Source organism: Microtus ochrogaster, chromosome 5, assembly GCF_000317375.1.
Source record: "Microtus ochrogaster isolate Prairie Vole_2 chromosome 5, MicOch1.0, whole genome shotgun sequence".
Taxonomy (NCBI): Eukaryota; Metazoa; Chordata; class Mammalia; order Rodentia; family Cricetidae; genus Microtus; species Microtus ochrogaster.
The window spans coordinates 26,927,185-26,952,825 of NC_022012.1; the positions used below are offsets into that span (position 1 = coordinate 26,927,185).

The 25,641-nt window shown below is 46.2% G+C and overlaps 1 protein-coding gene across 2 annotated transcripts in view; it reads left to right on the top strand.

Moving 5' to 3' along the window:
* Ets1 (ETS proto-oncogene 1, transcription factor) overlaps window positions 1-25,641 on the top strand; it is a 122,324-nt gene that overhangs the window by 70,960 nt on the left and 25,723 nt on the right. For both annotated transcript variants that reach the window (XM_026779409.1, XM_005347008.2), the window contains 4 exons: window positions 19,525-19,644; window positions 21,104-21,304; window positions 23,969-24,046; window positions 24,956-25,204. In XM_026779409.1, the coding sequence (XP_026635210.1) occupies window positions 19,525-19,644; window positions 21,104-21,304; window positions 23,969-24,046; window positions 24,956-25,204 (648 nt within the window). The remainder of the gene's footprint in view (window positions 1-19,524; window positions 19,645-21,103; window positions 21,305-23,968; window positions 24,047-24,955; window positions 25,205-25,641) is intronic.

A 25,641-nucleotide genomic window follows, 5' to 3' on the forward strand; every position in this document is an offset into this window, starting at 1 on the left:
GGGGGGGGGGGGGGGGAGGGATGATGTGAGAGCTCTGCCATGCCTGAGAACTTTCCAGGGAGGGGACAGAAGTTTAGGCCTGGAGGCCACTTGATGCAGCAGGAATGTTTGTAGAAAAATAAACAGGCACATGGAATAAATCAACATCTGCCTTCTGGACCCAGGCTAACCTCTTTAAAGCAGGAGGCGGAGCAGCAGGGGGCGGAGTCCTTTGCCGACTCTCTTTTTAAAAAGGACACTTCAATAAGGCGTCTCTTAGGGGACCTGTGACAGTTCTTTTGCCCTTACCCACAGTCTTCTGCAGTGGGTGGCCTCATAGGATAACTTAGACTCCACTGACTTTGGGGCCTTTATTGGACAAAATAAGAGTTTCAGGGAGCCTTGGTGAGTTGCTTTGGCTTCACAGGACTCTCTGGTCGGCGGGCACTGCCTGCTGGCATGACTCATTCGGTACCTGAGCAAAGATGAAGCAAGGCTCTGGTTGCTCCCAGCTGCCATGCCTTGTAGGAAAGTAATATTTCCAGTGTAATTACCACTCGACCCATTCCAAGGAGTTAGAATTTGGGCTAGCAAAGGCTGGCACAGGGTGCACACTTGTCTCCTCCTACGTAGGCCACTCAAAGTGTTTGCGGAGCTCCCCCCGATTCCTGTTCCAACAGAATCTAAATGTGATTCATCTCATTTAGTCATTAGTGCTGGGTTCTTAAGTTTGTCAGGAGGATTTAGTTGTGCCGTGGGTTGCTTAGCATAATCGTCTGTTACAGAGCATTCTCCTTTCTTGATTGACAGATGAGAACTAATCAAAAGGAAAGGCTCATAGTTAGGTTTCCAGTACAAAGTGATCTCTGCCCTTGGGTCAAGCATATTCCTCAGTAAAGGCACCTGAGATGGCCCTGCTTTGATTTCTGGATTGTCACTCCCAGACTTGTCCTAAGGCAAATGACTTAGCTTCTCTAAGCGTGCTTTTCTGGATCCACATAGGAAGGTGGTGATAAAGCCCTTCCACGGTGATGGAAAGGATTAGAGATAATTCCTCTATAATCCTTTTCCCTTCCTTCGAACCACACCACGGGGTCTCAGGAAATGGTGTCACCATTGTCTTAGCCCACCGGGTTCTGCCCCAGTCCTCCTTTGCTGCTGACACCGTTCTTACTTCGGTGGTTGTTAAAACTGCGGTTGCTGTTAACCTGGTTACAGAAAATTTTCCACTTGACACCCCTTTAACCAAGTGAGCCAGAGCGGTCCTGTGGCTCATTATTTTCCAGTCTCTCTCTCTCTTCACATACTTACCATATCTGAGTTCAGGCTTTGGCCAGGTTTCCAACTGCAAATCACTATTTTCAGACACAGTCCTTCCAACTTCAACAAGGAGGCTTCGTAGGATGCTTATTATCAAAGCTCCAATAGTTTTCGGTATCTTTGCCCCCAGAACGCTTGTCTTTTTTTGGGAGGTGGCCTAGACCATGAGACTTAAGGAGGAAAACTACTACCAGCTGCCCCAGCTTAGCAAGTAAAGGTTAGGGTCACTTGCTGAGCCAGGCTGTCCCTCATCATAGGTGCACAAGTGAAGGTGTAGGCAAACTTTCAGGACACAGAAGCCTCCCACTGTCTGTCTTTCCTCAGGGTTCTTCATCCTGTTCATGAACAGGCACCTGCTTGACTGTCCCGGTTCATCCAGATTTTCCCTACAACCCATGCATCTCTGGGCTTCACAGTTGATGGTTACCCCAGATGATTTACAGCTAGACTCTGGCACCAAGGAAAGGGGATCGTGTGCCTTTAAACAGCTGTGTGCCGGTGTGTGTAAATGTGCTTGCTAATCCAGTGACTAATTCAGTATATTATAAAGAGCAATGAGCCTGTTGCCAAGTCGGGGCCCTATCCCAACTGGTGGGTGTGTAAGGCTTGGAGAATTATTTCTTAAGCACGTTCTCTCCCTCCTCTGAATTTTATCTCATATGTTCCCTGAACTGCAGAGTCCTTCCTTGCCCTCTTGATTCCTGCCCCTCAGGTCTCCTTTTCTCTTTTGTCTCCTGTCTCTGGTCTCTGTTCCCTGCTTTACTCATCAAGGGTGCTGCCCGTGCCATTTGAGCAAGGGCCAGGGAACCAGTCAGTGTTGTGCTGGGACATTCCAGGGGACAGAACTTATTAGCCAGCTAGAAAGTTGCCTCAGATGCTCTTGCTGTTACCGTGTTGTGACTGGGCCTTCTTCAGTTCCCAATCTGGGATGCTGTGCCCTGCAGATGTCTTTTTTCCCGAGGGTCCCATCTTATCTGCCCTTCTTCTGTTACCTCCTTGGGGTTGGGAGAGAAACCTTCAGCCACAGGCGGGGACCAGAGTATAAGGTGCATTTTCTTCTGAGGATTTTTAAGTGAGGGCAGGGGAAGCCTCTTCTGGGCGTGGCTTGGGATTGGTGTAGTGGCTCTCAACAGTCCTAATGCCGTGTCCCTTTAATACATACAGTTCCTCATGTATGTATTAAATAAAATTATTCTGTTACTAATTCATAATTATAAGTTTGTTACTGGTACCAATCGTAATGTAATTATTTTTGGAGATAGAGGTTTGCCAAAAGTGTTGTGACCTACAAGTTGAGAACCACTGGACTAGGGACTCAAGAGTTTCTACCCCCCAGAGTCTGGGGCCTCTACATAAGTGTTCCCAGAAGTCACAGACACCAGGTGTCTGTTCTGGAAATGGCCCTTGTCCAGCTTCTCCCACAGTGTCTCAGGGACGCACACACAGTCTAGCTGCCATCTGAAGCATTTCCATGTGTCAGAGGTGGGTGTGGGAGGTCCCAGCCTCTCTTGGTCTTCCTTCACCATAATTGGCATCATACTTGTCACCTTGGTTCCCTCCCATCCCAGGATGTCTGCAGGCTCCTCCTTATCTCCCTTCCCAGAGCTTCTGGAATCCAGCCACATTGGTCTCTCTGCAAAGTCTTGGCATCTGTGCAGTTGGGAGCATGCATTGCTGTTTGCATATTTACCAGCATGGTTTTTGTCTCACCAGAAGGGTCACTTGTTAGTGCAGGGTCTAGGCTGTCATTTTTCAAGGTACTCCCATTGCCCTCTGAGTCAGTAACGGTCTTTTATCTCTTCTGATAGAATTCATATAGCAGAAGTTCAGTGGCTTTTACTACATTCACAGAGTTGTGTAATTATCACAAGTGCCTCATTTCAAAATAACTTTGGTGTTCCAGACAAACTTCGTGCACACCCACAGCCTACAGTGGACACCCATGGAATAAAGGCATGTCATCAGTAGGGACAGGTTCCCAAGGAATTTTCAAAGTACACACTTGATGGAGTTCTCCATCTTCTGATCCCCAGGGACCTACTTTCCAATTGCCTCTCCCCAGCACTCAAGGGCTGCTCTACTCTGCCGGCCCCTTGCTTAGGCTTCTCTGTAGAGTAAAGCCCGGTACTGTAGGGTGGAGGCAATGGGTAATGAGCACTTTCACCAGCTGCATACAGACACAGGCCCAGGGAGCTTGGGCTGTGGTGGCTGCAATTTCCTAATGGCTTCCTGATGAGGCAGAGCCAGTCATTAGCATCGGATGAGGGTAGTGCATCCAGGCCTCTCTTTCCCACCTGACCAGGCAGATGGGGAGAGTGGCTTCAGCTGCTGCCTTCTTATCAGCGATCAGTTCCTCTCTGATCTCCAACTACTGGTCTGTCTGGCCCATTGATCTGAAGATTGGGTCTGCCTGGCGGCTGGGTCAGAGGCGCCCATAGCTGTCTGCTGTGGGCCTGTGTGGGCAAGACTTTGAGGCAGCAGCGTGATTGTCAGTATGTGAAATCTGGGTGCGTAGGGCTGTTATGAGAGACCCAGAAGGAAGAAGCCTGCGTAGCTCAAAGTGTTAACTAGGAGAGACATACCATTCCTTAAAGCTGCAGGTCCAATACTCTGAATGTGTCTGCTTTTAGGAGGAGAGGTACTAGGATTGCTCCAAGGCCTCAGTCCCTCTGGGCAGAGGCAGGCAGTTTCCTTCATTAGATGAGATTTACTTCATAAGCCTGAGCTCTGACTTTGGGTCTTGGGTAGTGCTGTATCTCCTTCACCTTCTCTGTATCTTGGTTACTCTGTTGGGCTCCTCAGAAGAACTGAAATGGAAATGTTGGAGAGGCTTCAAATGGCACAGTGACTCTTGGTTCTCCTTCCAGTGGTTTTTAGATGCAGATCTGTAGATCAGACATTAACTGATGTTTTCACTGCCTCTGCTTTGAGAAGAATGGCACCCCTGGTTTTCAGAGCTGGGGCACGTTCTAGTGTCATACCACCAAAGACTGCTTCTTTAATAATCACTGATATAGGAACCTTTCTCTTGGGGGAAATATCTATAGTTTTATGGTTGTCGCTCAACGCTTGTGAGCTATAGTGGCAGCAGGTCGCACAGGGCTCCACAGCACCCTTCACATACATGTTGGCATGTTGATAGTTGTCTCTTGGGGATTCTGAAGAACAGGGGGAGGAATGATGCTAATCCAAAGTGATGCTCCAGGACTTGGTGGTGGGACAGGCGTGGAGGACCCTCTTCTCCCAGTTTATGGCAATGAGTAAACAGGGGTGGTATAGATGGGAAAACTACTGGGCAGGGAGTCAGAAGGTCTCGGATTAGTAACCATGTGACTAAGTCAAGTGTGGGTTGCCCCCTGGACTTCCTTTCCGCATTAGGAAAAGAAAGAATTGGAGGTAGATGACATCTGAAGGTCCTTCTAGTTCTTCCAGGAGTAGCGTGGGACCCTTGGCCAGTGACACAGCCCTGCAGCTCCTCCTCCACTGGCAACTTCCCTTCCATTCATCTTCTGATTATGTCTGGTTGCCAGGCGGGAGCACTGGAGTCGTTAAGGTTTTATAGCAAATTCTGTAAATTCTTTTCTGCGTCTTGGCTGCAGATGAGGCTTTGCGTAGCCAGAGCGAGGGCATATAGAAGAACAAGACCAGAGAGGGGTAAAAAGCTCGGGCAGCCTGCATGGGGTGACTCTTCAGCCAAAGCTGAAGAGGTACGCGGGCCCAAATTATAGATTAGGTAGCTCTGCACCGACCGTGGAGGTCAGATGACAGGGTTAGCTGGAACCTAATGGTACAAGGAGAGTAACTATCCTCTCTTCAAAGTGTATTTCTGGGTCTTTAACTCCTTAGCAGCTCAGGAGACTTTAGCAGGGACTGACTCTCAAATGATTCCTTTAATGCCTGAAGTCCTAGGGGTCTGGTTCATTAGAGACATGCATTGGGGTTTACAGGACCGAGGAGGGCCTTTAGTCTGTGAATTGTTGAACATACAAAGCCTGAGGCTGTAAACTCCAGATGTTCCAGTGTGGGGCAAGGCCTCTGGTTGCTGGCGTGTTTTGCTGGCGTGCAGGGAATTTTGAAGGCTGATAGGCCCCGAGGAGGGCTGTCTCATGTCTTCCCATGCGAACAATGGATGGGAATTTTCGCGTCTTCTCCGTCAGCCTCGCTTCAGGTCTGAACATTATGAATGCGAGTTTCTCAGCCTTCTCCCCACTCCCACCATGTGGCTCCCATGTGGCTCCTTTGAAATTACACTGGGATGAGTCAGCAGGGCCTTTGGAAAGAAGCGGGTGTTTTGCCTGCAGGGAAAATGGGCGGAGAGAAATGAAGGAAGCAGGGTTTGAATGAAATATGGAATCAGATCACATGTTCCACACCGCACTTCAGTGGCTGCTGTCTGGTGTATTTTAAGGTGATCTTCATCTGAGTTTTGTCTTTACCATCTGTACCGAGCGACTAGATTGCTTGCTAGTTGTGGCCCCGTACATGGTATCTCAGTTATCTTGGCAGCTCAGGTTTATTAGTGTGCCTTCCGGGTGCCCTGAGATGGACTTGGGAGTGAAGGGACTGGGGAAAAAACACAGTAGAGCCTTAAGCTATCCTCTGGGTCTGTTGGCTCCAGCAATGCCGTACCTTGTCAGCTCTGTGCCTAAGCTCTAAAATTATAAGACACTTAGGTGCTCACCACCAGTTCCTTCTCAACCCTGGGGGAGTCTCTCTTTCACATTCTGAGGTGTTTAAATGAAAAGGAGGAGAATTGCCTTACTTCGACTTCCTTTAGCTTGTCTATGTGCTGGTTTTCCCGGAGCAAGGAAGGAAGTCACTACTGGAGACTCAGAGGCAGGAGTGGAAACCTGATTATTGCCTCATAGGGGATCTGCATTGGTCCCCAAATTTCTTGCCTTTTGGAAAAATCTAGCTCTGTGCTTAGGATTTGTAGGACTGAACCCAGTGGGCATGGTTGCTGACTATAGGTTGCTTGTTAGTCCTCAAAGATACAGGCGACATGTACGCTGTAGGTAGGCAAGGGTAACAGGGTAACAGCTCACAGGGACTCACTGGGGGTGGGGGATGGGCGCTCTTTCCTTACAGCTTTCTTTGATTCGGAGGCTGTGTGCATTTTCAGGTTGTTGTCTATTACAAGCTAACCAGACCACTGGGAGCCATTTTAGTAAGCTGGTGGGAAGAATAAGAATCCCAGAAACTCAGTAGGGTGGGATTAAAATTGATTATCACAATATGAAGTCATGTTAGAACAAAAGATGAATGAAGACAAAGCGATAAAAGGAAATGAAAGATCTTTACTTTATTTGCCTCTGCATGGTTCAGCCCTTGGCCTCTTTGGCCTCTTGTCAGTGGTGCTGGGCTGACCCAGATAGAACACATTAGGTGTTCTAGCCTTGAGATACTCTCAGTCTTGTCTGTTGGTCCCTTTGTTCAGCTCCAAAGAAGTGAGCTGGGCAACGTCCCCATAGAAAAGCGCTTTTGTAGTGTCAAGGCCTCGTGGTGCCGTGAACAAACCTGATAAGACCACCTGATAAGACTGTTGTCTCAGGAGCCCTAGCTTTGACCTCTATGGGCTGCTTGATTTGTCCTTGGCATCCCTCCCTTCTTGAGCTGTGTAGACAGAGGCCTTAATTGCCTTTCGGGTCTGCCCATCTCAAAGGGGACTAAAGAGGGCAAGCACGCTCTCCACTTGGCTAGAGACCTAATAGATTGAGAAGGAACAGTGTGAGCAAAAGAATAGCTCATTCCTCAGCAGGCCGCTTTCATGGTGACCTCATCTTCCTCCCAGCTCTGGTCCAGTTGGAGCTATGCATACAGGGCAGACTTCCAGTTCCTCCTGTCTGGGACTCACAGGGGCAGATATAAATAGACCAAGACTTTGTCTGTAGCCATTGTTCTCTGACTGCCCATTGTTTCTGGTGCTGAAGCCGACCCACTGCCCCTCCCCTGCCATTGCTCCTGCCCCCACCTCTTTCTCTTGGTGTGCAGAAGTCTGAATTTCAGCCTGGGTTTTTCATTTGCACTTGTTGGGTGCTGGAGGAGAATCAACCTATGGTGTAGATCAGCTGAACCCTAAGCCTCCTATTTTGACAGCAGCAATGCTTTTGTCTGAGTCTTTCCTTGGTGTATTTGTGGTGGAGACAAAGATATGTGGATGTGTTGATAGTGGAATCGGGAGGATTTGTAAGGGGTTGAACACCTGTCCCCACAGGGTTTGATTAATGTGCCTGTGTCAGAGTAATACATAGTCTGTGGTCTTGCATTATAGCGCTCAGTACTTGGCCATTGCCTTTTCGATTTTTTCCATTCTTTTTTTTTTTTTTGATATCATCAGGGGCTTAGAATAGAGCAAGATGCAGAAAGCATTCTTAGTAAGTCGCAGATGGTGCAAAGGCTGGGATAGATAGCTAATAGGATGTGTGCAGATTCTTGCTATAAAGATTTTTGTTTTTACATGGAGAAGTATGGATCAAAACAGTGCAGTTTGCTGTAGATCAATGTGAAGTCCTGTTTTGAAGCCAATAAATGCAGGCGCTAGGTGTGGGATTGACGCCCTATGAGTTCACATGGAGCTGGCGGTAGAGTTTGGCTGTGGCAGGATAGTTGCCAGTGTTCTTGATTTTCGATGATCATCTCATTGGTCTCATTTTACCATAAAAAGTAGGGTATTCTCTGTGGAGGTTTATGGTGCTCTTGAGGGACACAGGAGTGCAGGCTTTGCAGTGTTGCTCTTAGGTGAAGCGAGAGGGCACTGTGAATGCTTGTAGGGGGTTTGAAAACCTGGACAGAGGGCTTAGCAATGGGGAAGGATAAAAGCTGAACAACCACTACTACAAGGCTTCAACAATTAGAACTGGGTCTGAAGGCCACAACTCCTAAGCAGGCATTTTTAACAAAATGGGTATGATTCCTCTTTCATAACCATCATAGCTTATTAGTGAAATTGAAAGGCTCACCAAGTAGGGCACCACTGAGTATCTTTGGCCAGAAGATTGTTAGGCAGAGCAGAATGCTGATTTTTGCCCAGGTTCTGCCTTTCCCTTGACTGTCACTCTCTTGTCAGTCTGAGACACATAGTTCTCAGATGTCTGGGCTCAGGGCGCCACGTTAAGCGTCTCTGTCTCCTCCACTGAGAAAATACACTTGCACACTCATTTTTTTTTTGGTCATGGTTTTTCTGGTTTGAATACAGACAGTTGCACTGTGTGAATGTTTGTAGATGTGCATTTTTCTTCTCCGTCCAGATTTATTTATTAAAAGAAAAACACATCTGCATAAAAAAGCTTCAGAACACAGGAAGAATGTCTACTTTGTTTTTCTTTTTGTAGCACCAAGACATGCCGGCTTCCTCTGAGGGATTTTGAAGACTGGCTTTCATCTCAAACAAGGCTTTTTTCCCCCTCCACTGGAAAATTGTTCTTTTTAGAGAGGAGGGGGTTTAAGATGTATTTATATAATCTCTAAATAAATAAGAAAACGGGGAAAGAATTTCCTTTCAAGCTTCATGGAAAATGTCCCTTTCTGAACATCATCAGCTGGAGTAAATTGAGGCATTTCTGGAGCCCCTTCCCACTTGGCCTTCTGCCTCTCTTCTGGCTTGGTCCTCCTTGCTGTCTCCTCCTCTCCTGCTGTCTTTGCCCAGGCAGCCCCCCAGCTCCTCTCTCTCAGAACATCTTCCCCGGTTAGCTTTGAGCCCCTGAACACTCCGTGAAAGAGGACTGGCTCTGTGTTTGTTTCCTGCGTGGGAGGGAGAGGCAGGCCTTGAGAGAACAGTTCAAAAGTGCAGGAAAACTTTACCTCTTCCAGCCTAAATAAACGGGCTTAGCTCCATTTGTTTGCCCAGATTTTTCCTTTGCCCATGGAGAAAATGTTTCATTTCTACTCTCCTGGATTTACTTTCCTGGGGGTGGGGGTGTCCAGGCAGCCCCTTTTCTCCATATTTTACCTTCCAGTGAAGTACCACTGAGGTTCTGAGCCAGGAGTGGGAACAGGTCAGTCCAGGGAAGGGAGGGTTTATACAGTGGTGTAGGGGCATAGTGGCACCTGGAGCCCCGTGTTATAGCTGCTGCCTGCTATCTCCGGGATTGAGGTCCACGCTACATCCTGTGGCAAGCCTGTCTTTTCTGTCTCCCTTGCTTGTATTTTTACAGATAGACAGAGAGAGGAAATATCTACCTTTGTGTCTAAAGATCTGGACTTGAATTTCTGGTTGCGTCACTTTCCTGTTGGCCACGGTGGTGAAATAACTGAAGTAGCCTTCGTGAGCCTCAGTTTCCTCAGCTGGGGAGTGGAGGAAATAATACTAAAACATTCGGGAAAACACTTTCAGCAGTGTAAAATTCTGCTTAAAAAGTAGTGATGGTAATAATAGGTGGGAAGCCAGTGTGAGATTAAAATAACCCTCTTGGGATGGGAGATGCCGAGGCCACGGAGACTCATCAGTAATCCATAAGCAACACACCAGAAGTAGTACCCCTTGCTGGGATAATAACAAGATGTAGAACGTCAGATAGTTTCCATCATTTTGAGAGGGGCTGTTCGATGTCATGCCATTACTGAGAGCCTTCTGACCCTGTCATGAGTATTTTAGTTACAGGTTAGACTAGTAGTATCGGAAGTATAAGGGATGGGGCTGGCTGGTAGAGGACTTGCCTAGCTTGTGCAATGCCTGAGTTCCAGTTCTCACACTGCCAAGCCAGAAGGCATAAGACAGAGAAAGAGTCATCAGTGTGCAGCATGGCTGTGTGCAGATGCGGACACATCTACCTAGGATGCCAACGGAGACTATGGCCCGGCACTGTGTTTATCAGGACCAAGGGATCACACTGTCCTGGGACGCTATGAACTCACACAGGCATATTGTGTGGCGAGAGCTGAAAAGAGCCACCTAGGATGGAAATGCACTGAAGTATGTGACCACCTTGTAAACGGCTGAGTGACCCTCTAAGGGCGTCCACATTCTGTCCAGGTGGTGCTTGTGCAGAGCTCTGCCATAGGGTGGTAGGACTAGAATCCAGGGCTAGCTGTATGCCTTCTGCCATTGAACCACACCCCTTGCCCGCCAAACATTGCTTTAAACTATGGGAGAGTCACTGGATTAAAGACCCATAAATGATTAGTATGGTTTGTTTGGTGTAAGCAGAGACTGCTCGCTCTTTCAGAAAATCTTCATATATAGGAAAGAACGTTGAGTACAGAACTATACATTTCCTTTGTGTCCTGTTGATTCTAACGTGGCACTCATGGGAAGCTTTTAAAAACTAAAGATCCCCAGGATTTGTGTAGGTGTGAAGTGTTGTCATGGCAAATATATTTTAGATGATGGCCACCAAAAGGATTTCCCCCTTGCAAGTTGGGTTACAGGGTGCAGAATGAATAATGTTCCTTCATTGGGGTGGAGAGAGAGAGATTCAGTGGAAGCGGTTTTCCTGAGCTTGCTGTGCCTCCGGGGTGTGCTCTGCCATGACGGTTGTGGGACAGGCACTTGAAATGCCAGCGTCTAGTGGGACATAACAGACGCTCAGCGGAGTGTGGTGTCTTAATTGAACTGGCGCAACTTTTGACAAGAAGCAGTGTATGAGATTTTCTTTGCAGTGCCTGGAAGGACAGCAGGTTTCAGGGATCTCTCAACCTCCCAGGTGTACGAAACTGTGAAAATGAGAACAAAATGAAGAATCGGATCTCTATCTTGAGACCATTTCTTGGGCCTTCGCTTGCTGGGGCTGCTAGAGAAGATTTATATTTCAAAGGCCTTCTAGCAGGGCATCTTCATCCATGTGTTTCCTCCTTGGGTGTTTTGGGTGGGAGACTTGAGCCGTCCTAGGGACAGAGTCAGAGCACCGATTCTCAGGACTCAGGGGCCGGTTCTCCTTTCTGGCTTCTCTCCTGGAACGGAAGAGCCTTTCTGGGTTTCCCTGAACACCTGGAATTGATTTGGGTCCTGCTGTGCCTTCCTATCCATGTGCTGAGGTGGAGGATGGTGGAGGGGCTTGGAAAGAAATAAATCCAGTGATTAAAAATAGCTTTTGCATGTCAGGTGCCTGAACGCATTTGGGAACATGCCTGCAATCCCTTTTGTCTGGCAGGTCTGAACTCCGGCGCTGCCGAATTACAACCGCTTTCATTTGTTTTTCCTGCTTCCCTACCATGTAATGGTCAAGGGCTCATTGGAACCATGTGTGAGCCTGGTGACTCACCAGATCCTCAGGACCTCAGTGGTAATAATGTGTTAAAACTCCTTTTGGGGGATAGGGCAGGGGATGGGTGAGGGGAAGGAGGGGGGAGTCTGAGGTCACTTCCTACAGATGTTCACTGTGGTTGGTGGACCCTGCACACTGCTTTCTCAGGCTCAGAGCAGCTTGGAGAACCCGCTGTCCTTTAGGAGACCGTCTCTTTTGTCCTAGGCCAGCATTTCTCTGAGAAGAGGCAACTACCTTTGAGTTGGCACGGTGTCCCGGTGTCCCCGGTGTGTGTTCTCTGGTGGCTGTGTGCATTGGCACAGAGAGATGCTGTAATCTGAGACTGGCTCACATTTTTGGACGGCCAGGTCACTGGAGGGTGAATTAGGGATTTTCTGTGCCACTTCTTGCTGCCTTCTTTGGATTAGTTTTTACTGGCTGGTGCCTGCTGGAGGGTGGGGTAGAGGAGAAGGACTCATGCCCGATTGTTTGTTTTTCTACCTGATGGGAATCTATTCCGTTTCTCATGCTGTTCCGTTGTTTGGAACAGTGATACACTGCATGACTGAAATGGGTGGACCCGGTGGGGACCCCCAGGTTGATGCCTGGTTATTCCTTCGTTACATCACATCACTTTATTAATGAAATTGGAGCCAGGGACTCCAGAAGAACTCCTGCCTCCCACCTACCCCTGGGATTGAAGTCATGTCTGCCTAGTTTCTACTGCCTGCTAGGGGACCCAAGAGCAAAACTGAAGGCCACGCTCCCTTTGACTCTGCTTCTCCTCTACTGTCTGTGAAAGAGATAGGGCAGTACTCACTGTTTTTGAGATTCCCATTCTTCTGGGATGGTTGGCCCCTTTAGTGGGTGTGCCCTTTTAGAAGCCAATCGCAACTTCCAGCAGCTGGAGTTTTCAGCTCCTCTAGCCACAGCCATTTTCTCCTTGTGTTATTCTCCAACACTGGGGTTTGCTCTAGGAAACTTGTCTCTCTGAAACTGCCCTTGTGATGTTTGTCAGAACATCAACGTTTTTGGTGTGCTCTTAGTTAGAGTTGAAAGTTCACAAGGCCATGAGCCATTAGGAAGACAAATGATAACTTTAGTCCTTCCCATGTCGGACATGGGAGTCTCAGGATGGCTTTCTATCCTGATCTGAAGATCTCTGCTTCCCCTGTGCCAATTTCTCAATCATGATGATATTGCCTTAACAGAAGTTCTGTGGTTCAAGTGGGCCAGTAGATGAACTGCAGACCTGGTTGGTGTAAGTACCAGGCAAGATAATTTCAAGCCCCATTTTCTTTGACTTCATCTATCTCTTTAAGTTTCTATTCTATAATACTTATTTTCTCAAATCCTCAAGACAATAGAACATTAGAAGATGAAATGACTTGTTGCTTGGATTATCTTTATTGTGTATTTGCATGTGTGTGTGGGGGGGAGACAGAGATATGAAATAAGGGTTCAGTACACTATTACATCTGAAAATTATCAGATCAAAATTGTAAAACCCAGTGATACAGGGACTGCCTCTTAACAGAACTCTTTTCAGAGGTGAATTAGTAAGTGGCTTCCATAGTGTGAGTTGCCTAATGGAGAAAGTGACAGCAGAGTCTGCAGATTTTGATCAAAACGGCAAGTCAGCCATATGCCTGTCTCCTGCTCTCTTTTTTCCCTTGTTTTTAGAACTCCATCTTTGCATTTGGGCATTCCTTCATTTGTTTGTTTGCTTCTTCCCTTTCCATGTAAGCTAGATGGTTTCTTCTGAGTTTCTGCTTACTCTGAAAAAATTTCAGCAAATTTTGTGTAACTACTTAGTCCTATGTCATATGTACAGCAACCTATCAAGGTAACTCGGAGGTGAAGACAGACAGAAACTAGCCAGGTTGCTGTTTAGCCCGTCTGCTTCATGTGGATGGAAGGAAGGAAGGCTTCCCTTAGTCCCAGGAAAGGAGAAGAGCAGTAGATGCTGCAAACAGGGTTCCATAATTCCTTTTGGGGTTATCTGTATGAAACGAAGAGTCTTGGAATAGTTTTAATTGTTAAAATATCTCACATTTATCTAATTTTTAAGCAAAAATAAATCTTGTCTTTTACTGCTTCGAAATTTTTTCATCTCTCGATTGTATTTATGCAGTCTGTTCCCTTTGGTAGTGGAGCTGAGCAGGAAGACCCTGGATTTTCAAGAGTAGAAATCTGTCTTCTGGCCCTAGTTAGTCCATCTTGTTCTGTGACTCTATGCTAAGCCATTCTGGTGTCATCTTTTCCACATTTGTAGAAGGGGAACCCTGAAGCACTTCCCAGGACCTCCTGCCCAGGACTGTCGCCCTATGGGGATATGGTGGAAAGGTGTATGAACAAAGTCTTAAAAAGCTATGAGGTAGCTTTCCCACCTCTGTCTCCGGCTGCTCAGTTTATGGCAGTACCCAACCCAGGCCTAAGATCCCTGTCAAGTCTAGAGCTTCTCCCGGTGTAGCATTCACACGACATTGGATGTTCATCTGGGATTCTTGTCTTTGGCTCTGTCGCTCACTATCTTACCGGTGGATTCCAGATGTTGTGGTCATTTCTACATCAGTTGTTGAGAACAGCAGGAGAAAGAACTTGTAGTTTTACAAGGCCCTTAAGCCTTGAACCTCTTGCTAAGTAAAAGCTACCTCAAATAAGTTCTTTGTAACATTGGTATGAGCGGTTATATTTTAGAGAACTCCAAAGAATGGTAGAAGACACACAAGATACCTTTGAAGGGTTCTTGGAAACCCAACAGCCCTTAACTTGAACTGAGACACAAACAGGCTAGAAGCTCTTATTTTCCATTTCCCTTGAAATGGTATGGGGTGGTCGGGGTAGGCCACACTGAAATTCAGGCTGGTGTTTCCCTGCCTTCCCAGTGCTGCTGGCTCAGTGTGCCTGGAGATTCCAGGAGAGCTGTCCTGCCTGCTCCTACTTCACATTGTGTACCTTGACCTGGGTTTTTACCGTTGTCTTCTCAGAAATGTAGGGTGAGTCCTATGTTATTGCAGAGGTGGGGTCCTGAGGTTTAACATATGACTCTAGCTTCCGCGCATTGTGTTGAGAGTCTCCAGAGGATTGGCACACTTTTTCTTCAAGTCTGGGTCTCTGCATTTTGAGAGCTGTGTTATTTGATTTTAAGATATTGTAATTATTACCACAAAGGCAATCTCAGTATTTTTCTAAGAAATACAATTAGTTAATGTTCCTGGAGATACTGATTAATGTCCAGATGCCGTTCCCAAGATTAGAGAGTATCTGTATAATGCAAAGTGTTATAGCAATGAAGTAAATGTAGGAACAGTAATGTCTTCTTTCCTAAGCCATGGCAGGTTCTCCATCTGCCGCCTCCTCCTCCTCCTCCTCATCTTTGATACGAGTAATTACCATAGTTTACACAATCACAGATAATATTGAGGGAACTTTTGCACTGGTCTTTAAGTAACAAGCTTAATCTATCCACTTTTGAGCATAATTATTGATCTCATTTCCTTTTTCTCCTTCAAGACAGGGTTTCTCTGTGTAACACCCTTGGCTGTCTTAGAACTCACTTTGTAGACCAGGCTGGCCTTGAACTCCCAGAGATCTGCCCGCCTCTGCCTCCCAAGTGCTATGTTAAAGGCCTGTACCACTATGCCTGGCTGTTGATCAGTCCACACCACAGAAAAGACAACCCAGCCAGCTGTTCACGGCTGTGTAGAGAAAGGGCCCTTTTTTTTTTTTGGTTTTGTTTGTTTGTTTGTTTTAAGTCCAAATCTTGAGTTTTACAAATGCAGAAAAGTTCTGACTTTCCTCTTTCCAGAATTGGTTCCAAGAACCACGAGAGTGCTGTCTGAAGGAGCTCACATCCCAATGCAAGTGTCTCCTAGATTAGCTGACTTGAGTGATCTTCCAGGAGACCCAGAGGCTGGATCTCACTACAAGAGGGACAGGACCAGGTGGTTGCATATGAGCTAGACTTTCAGAGGGAGTACTGAGGTGGACAAGCCAAGGTAGTTCCAGACACTTCCGTTAGAGAAAACAAGTGAGAGAATGGACATGCTTGCTACCCCAACAGGATGCAGAACCTGCATAAAAACCATCCACTTAACACTCCTGGTCCTTGCAGACTACCAGAGCGCTGCCGTAGAAGAGGCTGCAGCCTGAGGGAATCCTCCTCCTCAGGCTCTCTGCCGTTGTCCTTGCTCTTGGCTGTCTTCTCATGAGGGCATCGTATTGCCCCTGCTTTCATGTTTAGAGTATAATGGGCGCCAGCCCGCCAGATTCATTCTAGGTTCAGTTTATGGTAGCCCTATTCTATTAGCCTTGGCCGGCATGTCCCACGTGTGGCCTCAGCCAATTTCCACCACCAGTAAAGCCCTTTTCGTGACTTTTTAGTCTAATGGTGGGCACAGAGACAGAGAGACACACCCACACAGTTCAAGTTCCTGAATTTATATCAGATGGACATGACGGGGACAAAGTTGATTACATTGAGAAATACTGAATTCACCAAGTATTCGTTGATTGAAGTGTGTTTAGCTTTGTGTTAGCATCCGAGGTTGTTGGAGTTTTCCCAGCTCTGAAGTCATGCTCCCTGCTTAACTAAAGGGCCTCTTTCTCTGAAGTAAAATTGACCTGTGCCCCAAAGGGGAGGCGCTCAATGCCACTTAGCCGTTCTGAGATTGGTGAAATAAGGACGAACGGGGAACATTGATGTGCTTCTTAGTGACTCATGTGATGATTATTTCATTGTTTGAAGGGCTGGATGTTGTGTAATCAACGACTATCCCTTCTCTGAGCCTTTTATGTTTTTATTCCAAAATCTGGGATTTTCCATCATTTTGTCAATCCTCCTGGAGGCACGCTCTGGCTATTCAAATACTCCCTGGAACTGGCAGGGCCTGGGAGAGTAGCTGTCTACCGTTTTCTTCTTAGGAGGGCGGGGCACTGGTTGCTCTCTGGTAGCATGGCTGAAAGCTGTCCTCAGTCATGCAGTGTTGCCTCTGTTCAATTTGTCTTTCAGAGGCAATATATTGACCTCCTTTTCTTGAAGGTCATACATTCAGAGCCTTCCTTCCTTCCTTCCTTCCTTCCTTCCTTCCTTCCTTCCTTCCTTCCTTCCTTCCTTCCTTCCTTCCTTCCGAGGAACTTCTCCAACAAGCCAGTGAAGGAACTCGATCATGTTACCCCAGTTTCTGCATGTTTGTACACTGATAGCTCAGGCTTCTGAAGCTCCTGGCAATGCAGGTAGTCACCACATAAGTCACGGAAAAGCCCAGAGGGTTTAGCTTTGGGGAGAAATAGCCTCAAGATGCATTTAGAAGATGCTTTGTGTTGCCCCTGTGCCTGTGCACTGTATGGGTCTGGCAAATGGTGACACTGGCAGGTCTGCAGGATTTGATACCTCACTGTGCTTTCCCTCTTACAGAGGTCATAATTGGGACTTCCTGGATCTACCTCAGGCTTGCCTGCCTATCTTATCAGCATGGCTGCTTTCCTAGACAAAGCCACTGTCATCTCTCAGCAGAACCAATACTTCCACTTTTTCACAAGCCCCCTTGCATCCATTCCTGTGCACCTAAACCACTCTTTACAAACTAACAGTGTAGCGAGTTCCTCTGGTTAAACTTCAGCAGCTTTGGGTTTTCCATAGGATAAAGTGGACTGTTCTTTAACGTGGTCTCTACTTACCTCTTCAACTTCATGTCAAACAGCTGCCCGCCTGATCACTCTGACTCAATAATCGCTCATCTTTTTTTCTTCTTCTAGTGTTACAAGTTTTATTTCTCTTTCTTTTTCTTTAATTTTAAAAATGAAGTTTGTTCTTTGAAAATTGTGTACGTGTGTATTTTGATTGCTTCCCTCTTATCTCCTTACCATTCCTGTAAATCCTCCCCACAGTCGCTTTCCTAGATAGGACTTTTACTTTTGTTTTGTGACTCGGTTAGTTTAACCAGGGCCATCTGTGTGACCTTTGGTTTGGAACTGTTCGTGGGAGCCTGGCCGCCACCCATTGGTGGGGTCACCACTGGGTACACAACTAAAACAGCGACTCCTTATCTGCCCGAATCTATCAATTAGCAAATAGTTCACGCTGAAGGGTAGGGCTGCTTAGGCCTCTCTCTCATCCATGCTGGGCTGTGGAGGAATTTACTCTTGTGAAGACCCAGTGCAGGCATGCACAGCTGCTGTGTGTTTGAGATTACAATGCCTGTGCCTTCCTCGGAAGATGATATTTTATAACCCTTCTCTGTGTCATATAGATCTTACATTATTTCTGTCTCCTCTCCTACTTTGCTCCCTATACCTTAGAGGGGATGGGATACATGTCTTGTTTAGGGCTGAGCATTTATCTGTCACTTATTCTTGGCACCTCGTGTAGCTGTGAGTTTCTTCATTTATTACCATTTACTCAGAACAGGCTTCTCTGATTAAGGATGGGAGTAGCATTTGTTGATGAGTATAAGCATAAATATTTAGAGGGCAGTTTATGTTATGCCAGGTTAGCTAAACAACCGTATTCACTTTTCACCCTGTGTAGCCTAAGACCTCCCATCCAGGCATGAATTCTGCCCTGTGGAGAGGGCCTCAAAGCCAGGGAGAACAGTTGGTTACCCCATAGCAATAGTGCCACTGGTGCACAAGCGAGCACATCTTGATCGTGTAGTTTGTAGAGTTCCCAGTTGTGTAAGGCAATGGCTGCCTTTTCTCCAGCAGTCTCCATAGCATGTTTTAGGATGACGAGGACTAGATGGAGGAGAGAAAGCTTCTAGCTCAGTCTTAGCTTGATTTCTCTCTATCACTCAACCGAGGTGTGTCTCTACTGCCCTGTCTCTACTCCTGTTTAGTATAGGACTCAGTTTCGTTAGAGCATAAAAATGGAAACAAAAAGGATACACATAGGAAAAGAAGTCAAAGTGCCCCTGTTTGTGGGCGGCATGGGTACTGTACATAAACGGAAAATGCCTAGACAGTTAGCTTTCAGTAAAGTGGCAGGATACAAAATGAACATACAAAAAATAATAAAATCAGTAGTCTTTCTATACACCAGTGACAGAAGCACAGAGGAGGAAATCAGGGAAATAATCCCATTCACAGAAGCCTAATAAAAATACCTTGGTGTAAACCTAACCAAGGAGGTGAAAGAACCTCTACTTTCATCTTCTTGTTACTTCTTATCTCATGACCTTCCTTTATGCTGTGCCTAAGACTGAGCTGCTTAAGCTTAGTGCTCAGCACTGGGCTTTGTGTTGAAAAGCAGACACATAGGCTCTGATCCAGTAGGCCTTCAGGGGAACTGAAAATTTGTATCCCATCATTTCCAGGCCAGGCTAGTATGCTTGCCTGGGGTACCACACTCTGAGAACAGCTAAGCTAGAGTGTGTTTTTCTTCCTTAGTTTCGGAGAGTCCCTCAGCTCTCACATCAGCCATCTCTCTGCCCATGGCAAGTTTCTCCTGATCCTCTGGAGTTGCTGCAGTTCCAGCTCTAGGCTAGTGTGCATCTTCTCCAATGAAGCCCATGTTGACACTGTATTTAAGCATTTGTGCCTATAGGGTTTTCTTAACTGAATCCACTGCAAGAACCTGTCTTGGGCAGTGCTGCTTCTATGGTCCCTGCTGTTTTTTGTTCTGTGCTATTCCTGTCCCTTGCATATTTCAAGCACAAAGTAATTCTTGGTTGAATGAATAATATTGTTTCTTCTTTTTATAGGTAACTGAAAATATGTAGTAGCAAAAATGGTTTCATTGAATAAGAAGGACAAATGGGGGCCATGGATGGTAGAGATCAGAAGAAAGAATAAACATATTTTGTTCACCAGGGTACAGAGCATTGTAAGCAAGACACAGGGTTGTTTTTTTTTTTTTTTCTTTCAAAGGGGCCTAGCATATTGTGGAAAACCCCTTCAATTTTACCTGCTGTGATGAGGACATTAACACAGTTCTTTCTCAGCTTGCATTCTCTGGCTCATTCACACTCTCTCATTCTTTGTGAGTGGTTAATTACCTGTGTGGTTTTTGTGTTTCATATGCTGTTTTTGTTTTTCCTTACAGATATGGAATGTGCAGATGTCCCTCTGTTAACTCCGAGCAGCAAAGAAATGATGTCCCAAGCACTGAAAGCTACTTTCAGTGGCTTCACAAAAGAGCAGCAGCGCCTGGGAATCCCCAAAGGTATCCTTTTTACAGTAGGATAAGGGGTCCCTCAGGCCAGAGTGTTAGGGAAGGCTCTTGCTCTCCCCCAGCTAGGCTGGCTTCGAGTAGCAGCACTGGAATCAGCAGTTGCTATTGCAGACATTTGTGAGATACATGGGCTGAGGATCCACCCTTTCCCAGCTTGTCATTACCATCTTGGTCTTAGGACAGTGTTTCTCGACCTGTCTGTACATCAGACTCTCTGGACCTCTGAGAACTTCCAGCTAGGCCCCAGCCTAGACCAGTGCAATCTTAACAGATGCTAGATAGCTCTAATTTGTCAGCTCCTCAAACAAGTCCAAGTTGCAGGCAGGTTTGGAAGCATTTGTTGTAGGGTCAGTCTGGGCTACTGTGGATAAATCCTGGGGGCTGAAGTTTATGCTCTGTTTGCTTCCATGTACTTTGGCAGGTGTGCTCGCCCTTTGGGTTTATGGAGAACGGAAAGGGTCTGGAGCTGTAAGAAAGAAGTGAGCTAAGAATTATCAGCTTCACCTAGGAACATTTATTAGACAGTCAAGAGCAGGAAGGCTTTTGTTGTTGTAGTTAAGAAAGTTGAAGGAAGACTGTCTGTATAAATCATGCCTCTTCCTCTGCTGGATAAGAGATTTCCAGCATGGCCAGACTGGGGCTTTGGTTTAGATTTTTGGAGTATATATGTATATTTTTTCTTCTGTTTCCAATTTTACCCTAAACCTGCGTGGAAAACAATCCCAAACATTCTATGAGGCCCAGAAGATAGAGCAAAATAACCTCTGAGCCGTGGGTATCTTAGCATCTCATGAAGTTAGCTTTTGGATTCAAGCATCAGTCACGTGGCCACGGCAGCCCACTATCATTTGAGCCCCTTTAGTGATATTGACAGATACAACTCTGTCAATCCCTAAGTATTATATACAGTTTATATGTCATCACTACTATTCAAAGTAGGGCCTGTGGCAGGTGCAGACATTGCAGGGCATATGTCTAGTGTAGTCACTAATAATGACACTTGAGTGACTTGCTATTATTGGTTGTGGTGATTATTGTAAAATAATAAGTGGCTAAGATGAAAATAATCCAGTATAAAAGCCTCCAGTGTATTGAAGAGTTGAGAGTGCCATTTGTGGGAAACCTTTTACATTGCTACTACTGCTTTTCAAGAAGGCACATTCCCTTATCTGGGGCTTTTAAATTTTTTAATGGAAATAAGGGTGAGAGAGGAGATCAATGGGAATCTTGGTCTGAGTGAAAGCAGGAAACTATTGTTGACTGACCATAGCTCCTCCTACCTGGCAAAACAGGGGAGGCAAGATTGAGTGTGGGGAGAAGCATGGGAAAGTATCACAAGATGCTGGTTCCCTAGGTCTGAGGGTAACTGGTATCCTCAGCCTTGTTTGGTCCCTTCACTGTCTGCTCCCCAGCCTGACCTACCCTGTCCTCATTTGGTCTCTCTTCTCAGACCCCCGGCAGTGGACAGAAACCCATGTTCGGGATTGGGTGATGTGGGCTGTGAATGAGTTCAGCCTGAAAGGCGTGGACTTCCAGAAGTTCTGTATGAATGGAGCGGCATTGTGTGCCCTGGGTAAAGAATGCTTCCTCGAGCTGGCTCCGGACTTTGTTGGGGACATCCTGTGGGAGCATCTAGAGATCCTGCAGAAAGGTAAATGTGTGAACACAGGGAGGAGGAGGTTGTGTGACGTTTCTCCAAGAGTAGGGGAAAAACTCGCCCAATAGCAGGATGCCCATGCCGTTGTCTGTGGGTGCTCAGTCCTGGCATGGATGGTCGGTGGGGATGTCTTTGATACAGAGCCTAGCATAGTACAAAAGATCAATACTTGCTGGTTTATTTTTTTGTGTGTGTGCATTAGGAGTTAATGTTTTAATTTTTAGCAAGATTGAACTTCTTTAGTTTCTTGTATGCAAAAATACGATCCAAGTTATTTTTCAACAAATAGTTCCCAAACCAAAAACTTGTATTTAAAAAAAATATGGTTTTTTTTCATCAGTAACTTTAATATATCCTCCCTTGATCTATGATGTCTACTCCTGGTACAGGAGAGCACAGCTTCTCCAGCCTTCTTAGCAAGACAGATTTCTTTGCCACTCACTGACTTGGGATTATGGTAGTATGGAATACCTTTTACATTTGGAGCCAAAGCTGGGGTTATATTAGGACACGGTGTTGCAACCTTGTCATGACACAGCCTCCTCTACCGGCCTCTTCTAACCTTTTTGGACCAAGTGACTCATGTCCCGTAGCTCTGGCTGAGTATAGAAACAGCAGCAGGCGGCAAACTTGGGTGTTTCTGCGCTTATTTTTCTGAATTTCTTCTTAAAATAAATTATAGTTACCAGCAGTCAGCAGTGCCCGGGAGCTGACTGTAAGCCTAGAAGCCTGCTACCCTCTGTAACCAGGCCCACCCTTTTTCCCTGTGGTCACCAGGCCCAAGCTGTAGGCACAGCCACTGGGGGCAGGGCATCCAGCTCTTTCCATATAATACCTTCTTTTGTTTAAGAGTATAGCCTTCTCTCAGGGCGGAGGAGAGATCCAGTCCCAGTCCTCTGGACACAGAAGTGTGATGGGCACTCCTTTTCCGTAGCTTCTTGTTGAAAATGATCAGCCGATGAACACAGTCAAGGACTTGGTGGCTCCTCCCGGGGACAGCAGCCTTAGTGTGCACCGGTGCTGACCCCTAGGCACTGACACGAGTGGCCTGCTCAGAAGAGGAAAAGAAAGCTGTGGCAGACACCTCACAGAGCTGGTTTAACTGCTGGCTCTGGAACACAACAGCAGGTTGCACCAGACCATGAAACCAAACATAGTCTGTGAATACAGTGCTTCTCGGAATGCGAATGAGCGCCTGAAGGAAATGTCCCAGCTGCCTCAGCTTTGGGTGGGCTCAGTCCACCACTGATCCTGACACATTCTTATCCTTGATTCCAAAGTGTGGCAAAATAGATTTTTCTCATGGAATCGCCCCCAGTTAGTGGCCAGCACTTTAAACCCTACTCACTTCTAAATCTTTTTAGGTTTCACTTCCCATCCTGTGGTCTTGCTGTGATACTGTGGGCTTGTAGGAAATTTCCGTCTCTGAGACAGGGTTGGACTGTAGACTCTGTTTACGCTGCGCAGGACTGTCAGGGAATTGAAGTAGGGGCGTAACTGAGTACGTTTGAGAAGGCAAGTCCTGTCATCCCAGCCGGTATCCTGAGGCAGTAAAACTGTCTTTCTATGGGTCCATAGAGCTGAGGAGCTGGTCAGAATGTTTGTGCTCAGGACAGCACAGCAGCCAGCGAGCATAGGGGCTTGGGGCAGAGCTGGAGGCCAAAGGTGCAGGGGATGTTTCAATCTGATAAGCTGCTCAGGCAGAGTTTAATTATTTTATCTCAACTGGGAACTTCTTTTTTTTTTTTTTTTTTTTTTTTGAGTACAGGCATAAACTTGTTTTCCCATCAGCCTTTGCTCTTAGCAAGTTAGCAGATACCTGAGGAAAACCCCGTATCAGTTGTCTGCCTTTATGATTGTTTTATTTTGGGCAGTGAAATACTGCCAGGTTCTGTAAAGTGTCAATAGCTATTGCATTTGATTCTAGAGTAGTCAGGGGACCCTGAGCCCACCATGACAGTTCTCCACTGTGCCTTTTCTCTGTTCCTCTCTGTGTCCCAAGGAAGTTGGTGTTAAGTTGCTTCTCTTACTTTACGTAAGTCTCCGTGGTTCACTGAGTGGAGTCGCCTTACCAGTGTCCTGCTTCTTGTCTGGGCCTGAATTTGAATTCCAAGAACAATGAGAAAAGCACAGGAAAAAAAATTTTTCAGACATCTGCAAAAACTGGAGGATACAAAAATCTACTTGCCCAGAGACTGAATGTGTTTCTGAAGTAGTTTTTAATTTATCTGTTTGAGTGTTAAGCACTGATCAGAGTCCTTGAGACATCCCCAGACGAGCCTGAAGATGTAGCTCTCTGAATGGGAACACAAAGACATCACAAATTTTTCCAACCCTTAGACATTACCCACTGGGTCTCCTTCCAAGACTGTAAGTTTCATTTCATAGCCCCTGAAATGATAAACTCAGCCATACTTTTGTGATCCTATCCTGAGACAACGCCCCAGTCAGGCAACTAAGACACCAACTTCATTAATATGCTTGAAGATTTCTTTCTTTCTTTCTTTCTTTCTTTCTTTCTTTCTTTCTTTCTTTCTTTCTTTCTTTCTTTCAAGAAAAAGGTTGAGGTCATCGAGGTTCTTGTGTGTCTAAGACCCTCATGGACCAAGTGTTGCTTGCATGTTATCTTTATTTTATTCCCTGATGTGTTTCTTACAGAGGACGTGAAACCCTATCAGGTTAATGGCGTCAACCCTACCTATCCAGAATCTCGTTATACCTCGGATTACTTCATTAGTAAGTGCCGTCTCCCACTCTCCTCTCGCCTCTGTTTCTTGGCTCTTTATGGGAGGGAACTTGGAAAGGCCCCTGTTTTAGTCAGTCTCAGGTGCTTTAATCATAAGTCTATAGAAAGTAATATTTTCTTAATTATGTTCTGCTTTTGGCTGTTTATTTTATGACTTTTCACCGAGTCCCAGCATTCAGCTTGTATGCATGTCAATCAGTCTACAAAGTCCCTGCAATGGGAAAGGGCTGCACCCTGGTTAGATTTTGATCTTATTTAATCTCATGTGTTATAATGGCCTGGAAGAGGGCTGGGTCAGGCATTGGATTTTGTCCCAAATGCTTTCCTTGTCTATTATTGAGGATGGCAGCGTTTTATATGGAATCCCTCTGGAAGAATGGCCCATATAGCATCACATTCTAGCACAGAAAGTAAAGCCTTCTCCTTTTTAATGTAAGATACCTTAGAACACCATTGAGGTGGCCAGAGAAAAAGAACACCATTGGATTTCTCTGATGGCTCTGCCGTCAAAGGCCGTGTTAAACAGGTGTGATGTCGCTCTTATCTTTTTAATTATTCCAGTGACAACACTTACACTCACTAGCCATCAAGAGTGTCCCCAGTGTTGCACACATTGTGCACACAGAGTCTCATTTACTCTTACTCATCACAGTGCTCCCAGGAAGACTTAATCAACCTTATTTTACAGACAAGTAAATTAAGTCCCCAAAGGCAGGTATCTTATCAGGGGCTGCAGATAGCAAGTTATGGATCAAGGCCGAAACCAAGTTCTTCTGATTTACTCTCCTTTTATTCTTCAAGGGAGTCCACTCCTATCACATGGTGGGGCCTTGATAGGTAGTAAGGATTGCTTCCTTTAGGTATCAATCTCTCCAACTGAACACACTCTCCTTTTCTAGGCTATGGTATCGAGCATGCTCAGTGTGTTCCTCCCTCAGAGTTCTCAGAGCCCAGCTTCATCACAGAGTCCTATCAGACGCTGCATCCCATCAGCTCAGAGGAACTTCTGTCCCTCAAGTATGAGAACGACTACCCTTCTGTCATCCTCCGGGACCCTCTCCAGACAGACACCTTGCAGACAGACTACTTTGCCATCAAGCAAGAAGTGTTGACTCCAGACAACATGTGCATGGGGAGGGCTAGTCGTGGTAGGTCAAGTTTACTTTCAAATTCCTCGGGTACTAGAATGACCTTTATGAGTTTTTCAGGCCCTATTTTACTCACTTATCATCAGCCTGGTATTCATCAGGCTCAGCCTTTCTGTTTTTGAGTGTGTTCGACAATAAGACCTTTTACCACGGGATTTTAGCCTTATACAACATGGTGGCCGGGATTTTAGCCTTATACAACATGGTGGCCGTAGTCGGACTTTCTTTTCTGCCACTAGTCCCAAATAACAACACGAGACTTTCAATTAATTAAGAAAGCTCGGCCTGGCCGGGCGGTGGTGGTGCACGCCTTTAATCCCAGCACTTGGGAGGCAGAGGTAGGAGGATCTCTGTGAGTTCGAGGCCAGCCTGGTCTACAAAGGGAGTTCCAGGACAGGCTCCAAAGCTACAGAGAAACCCTGTCTCGAAAAACCAAA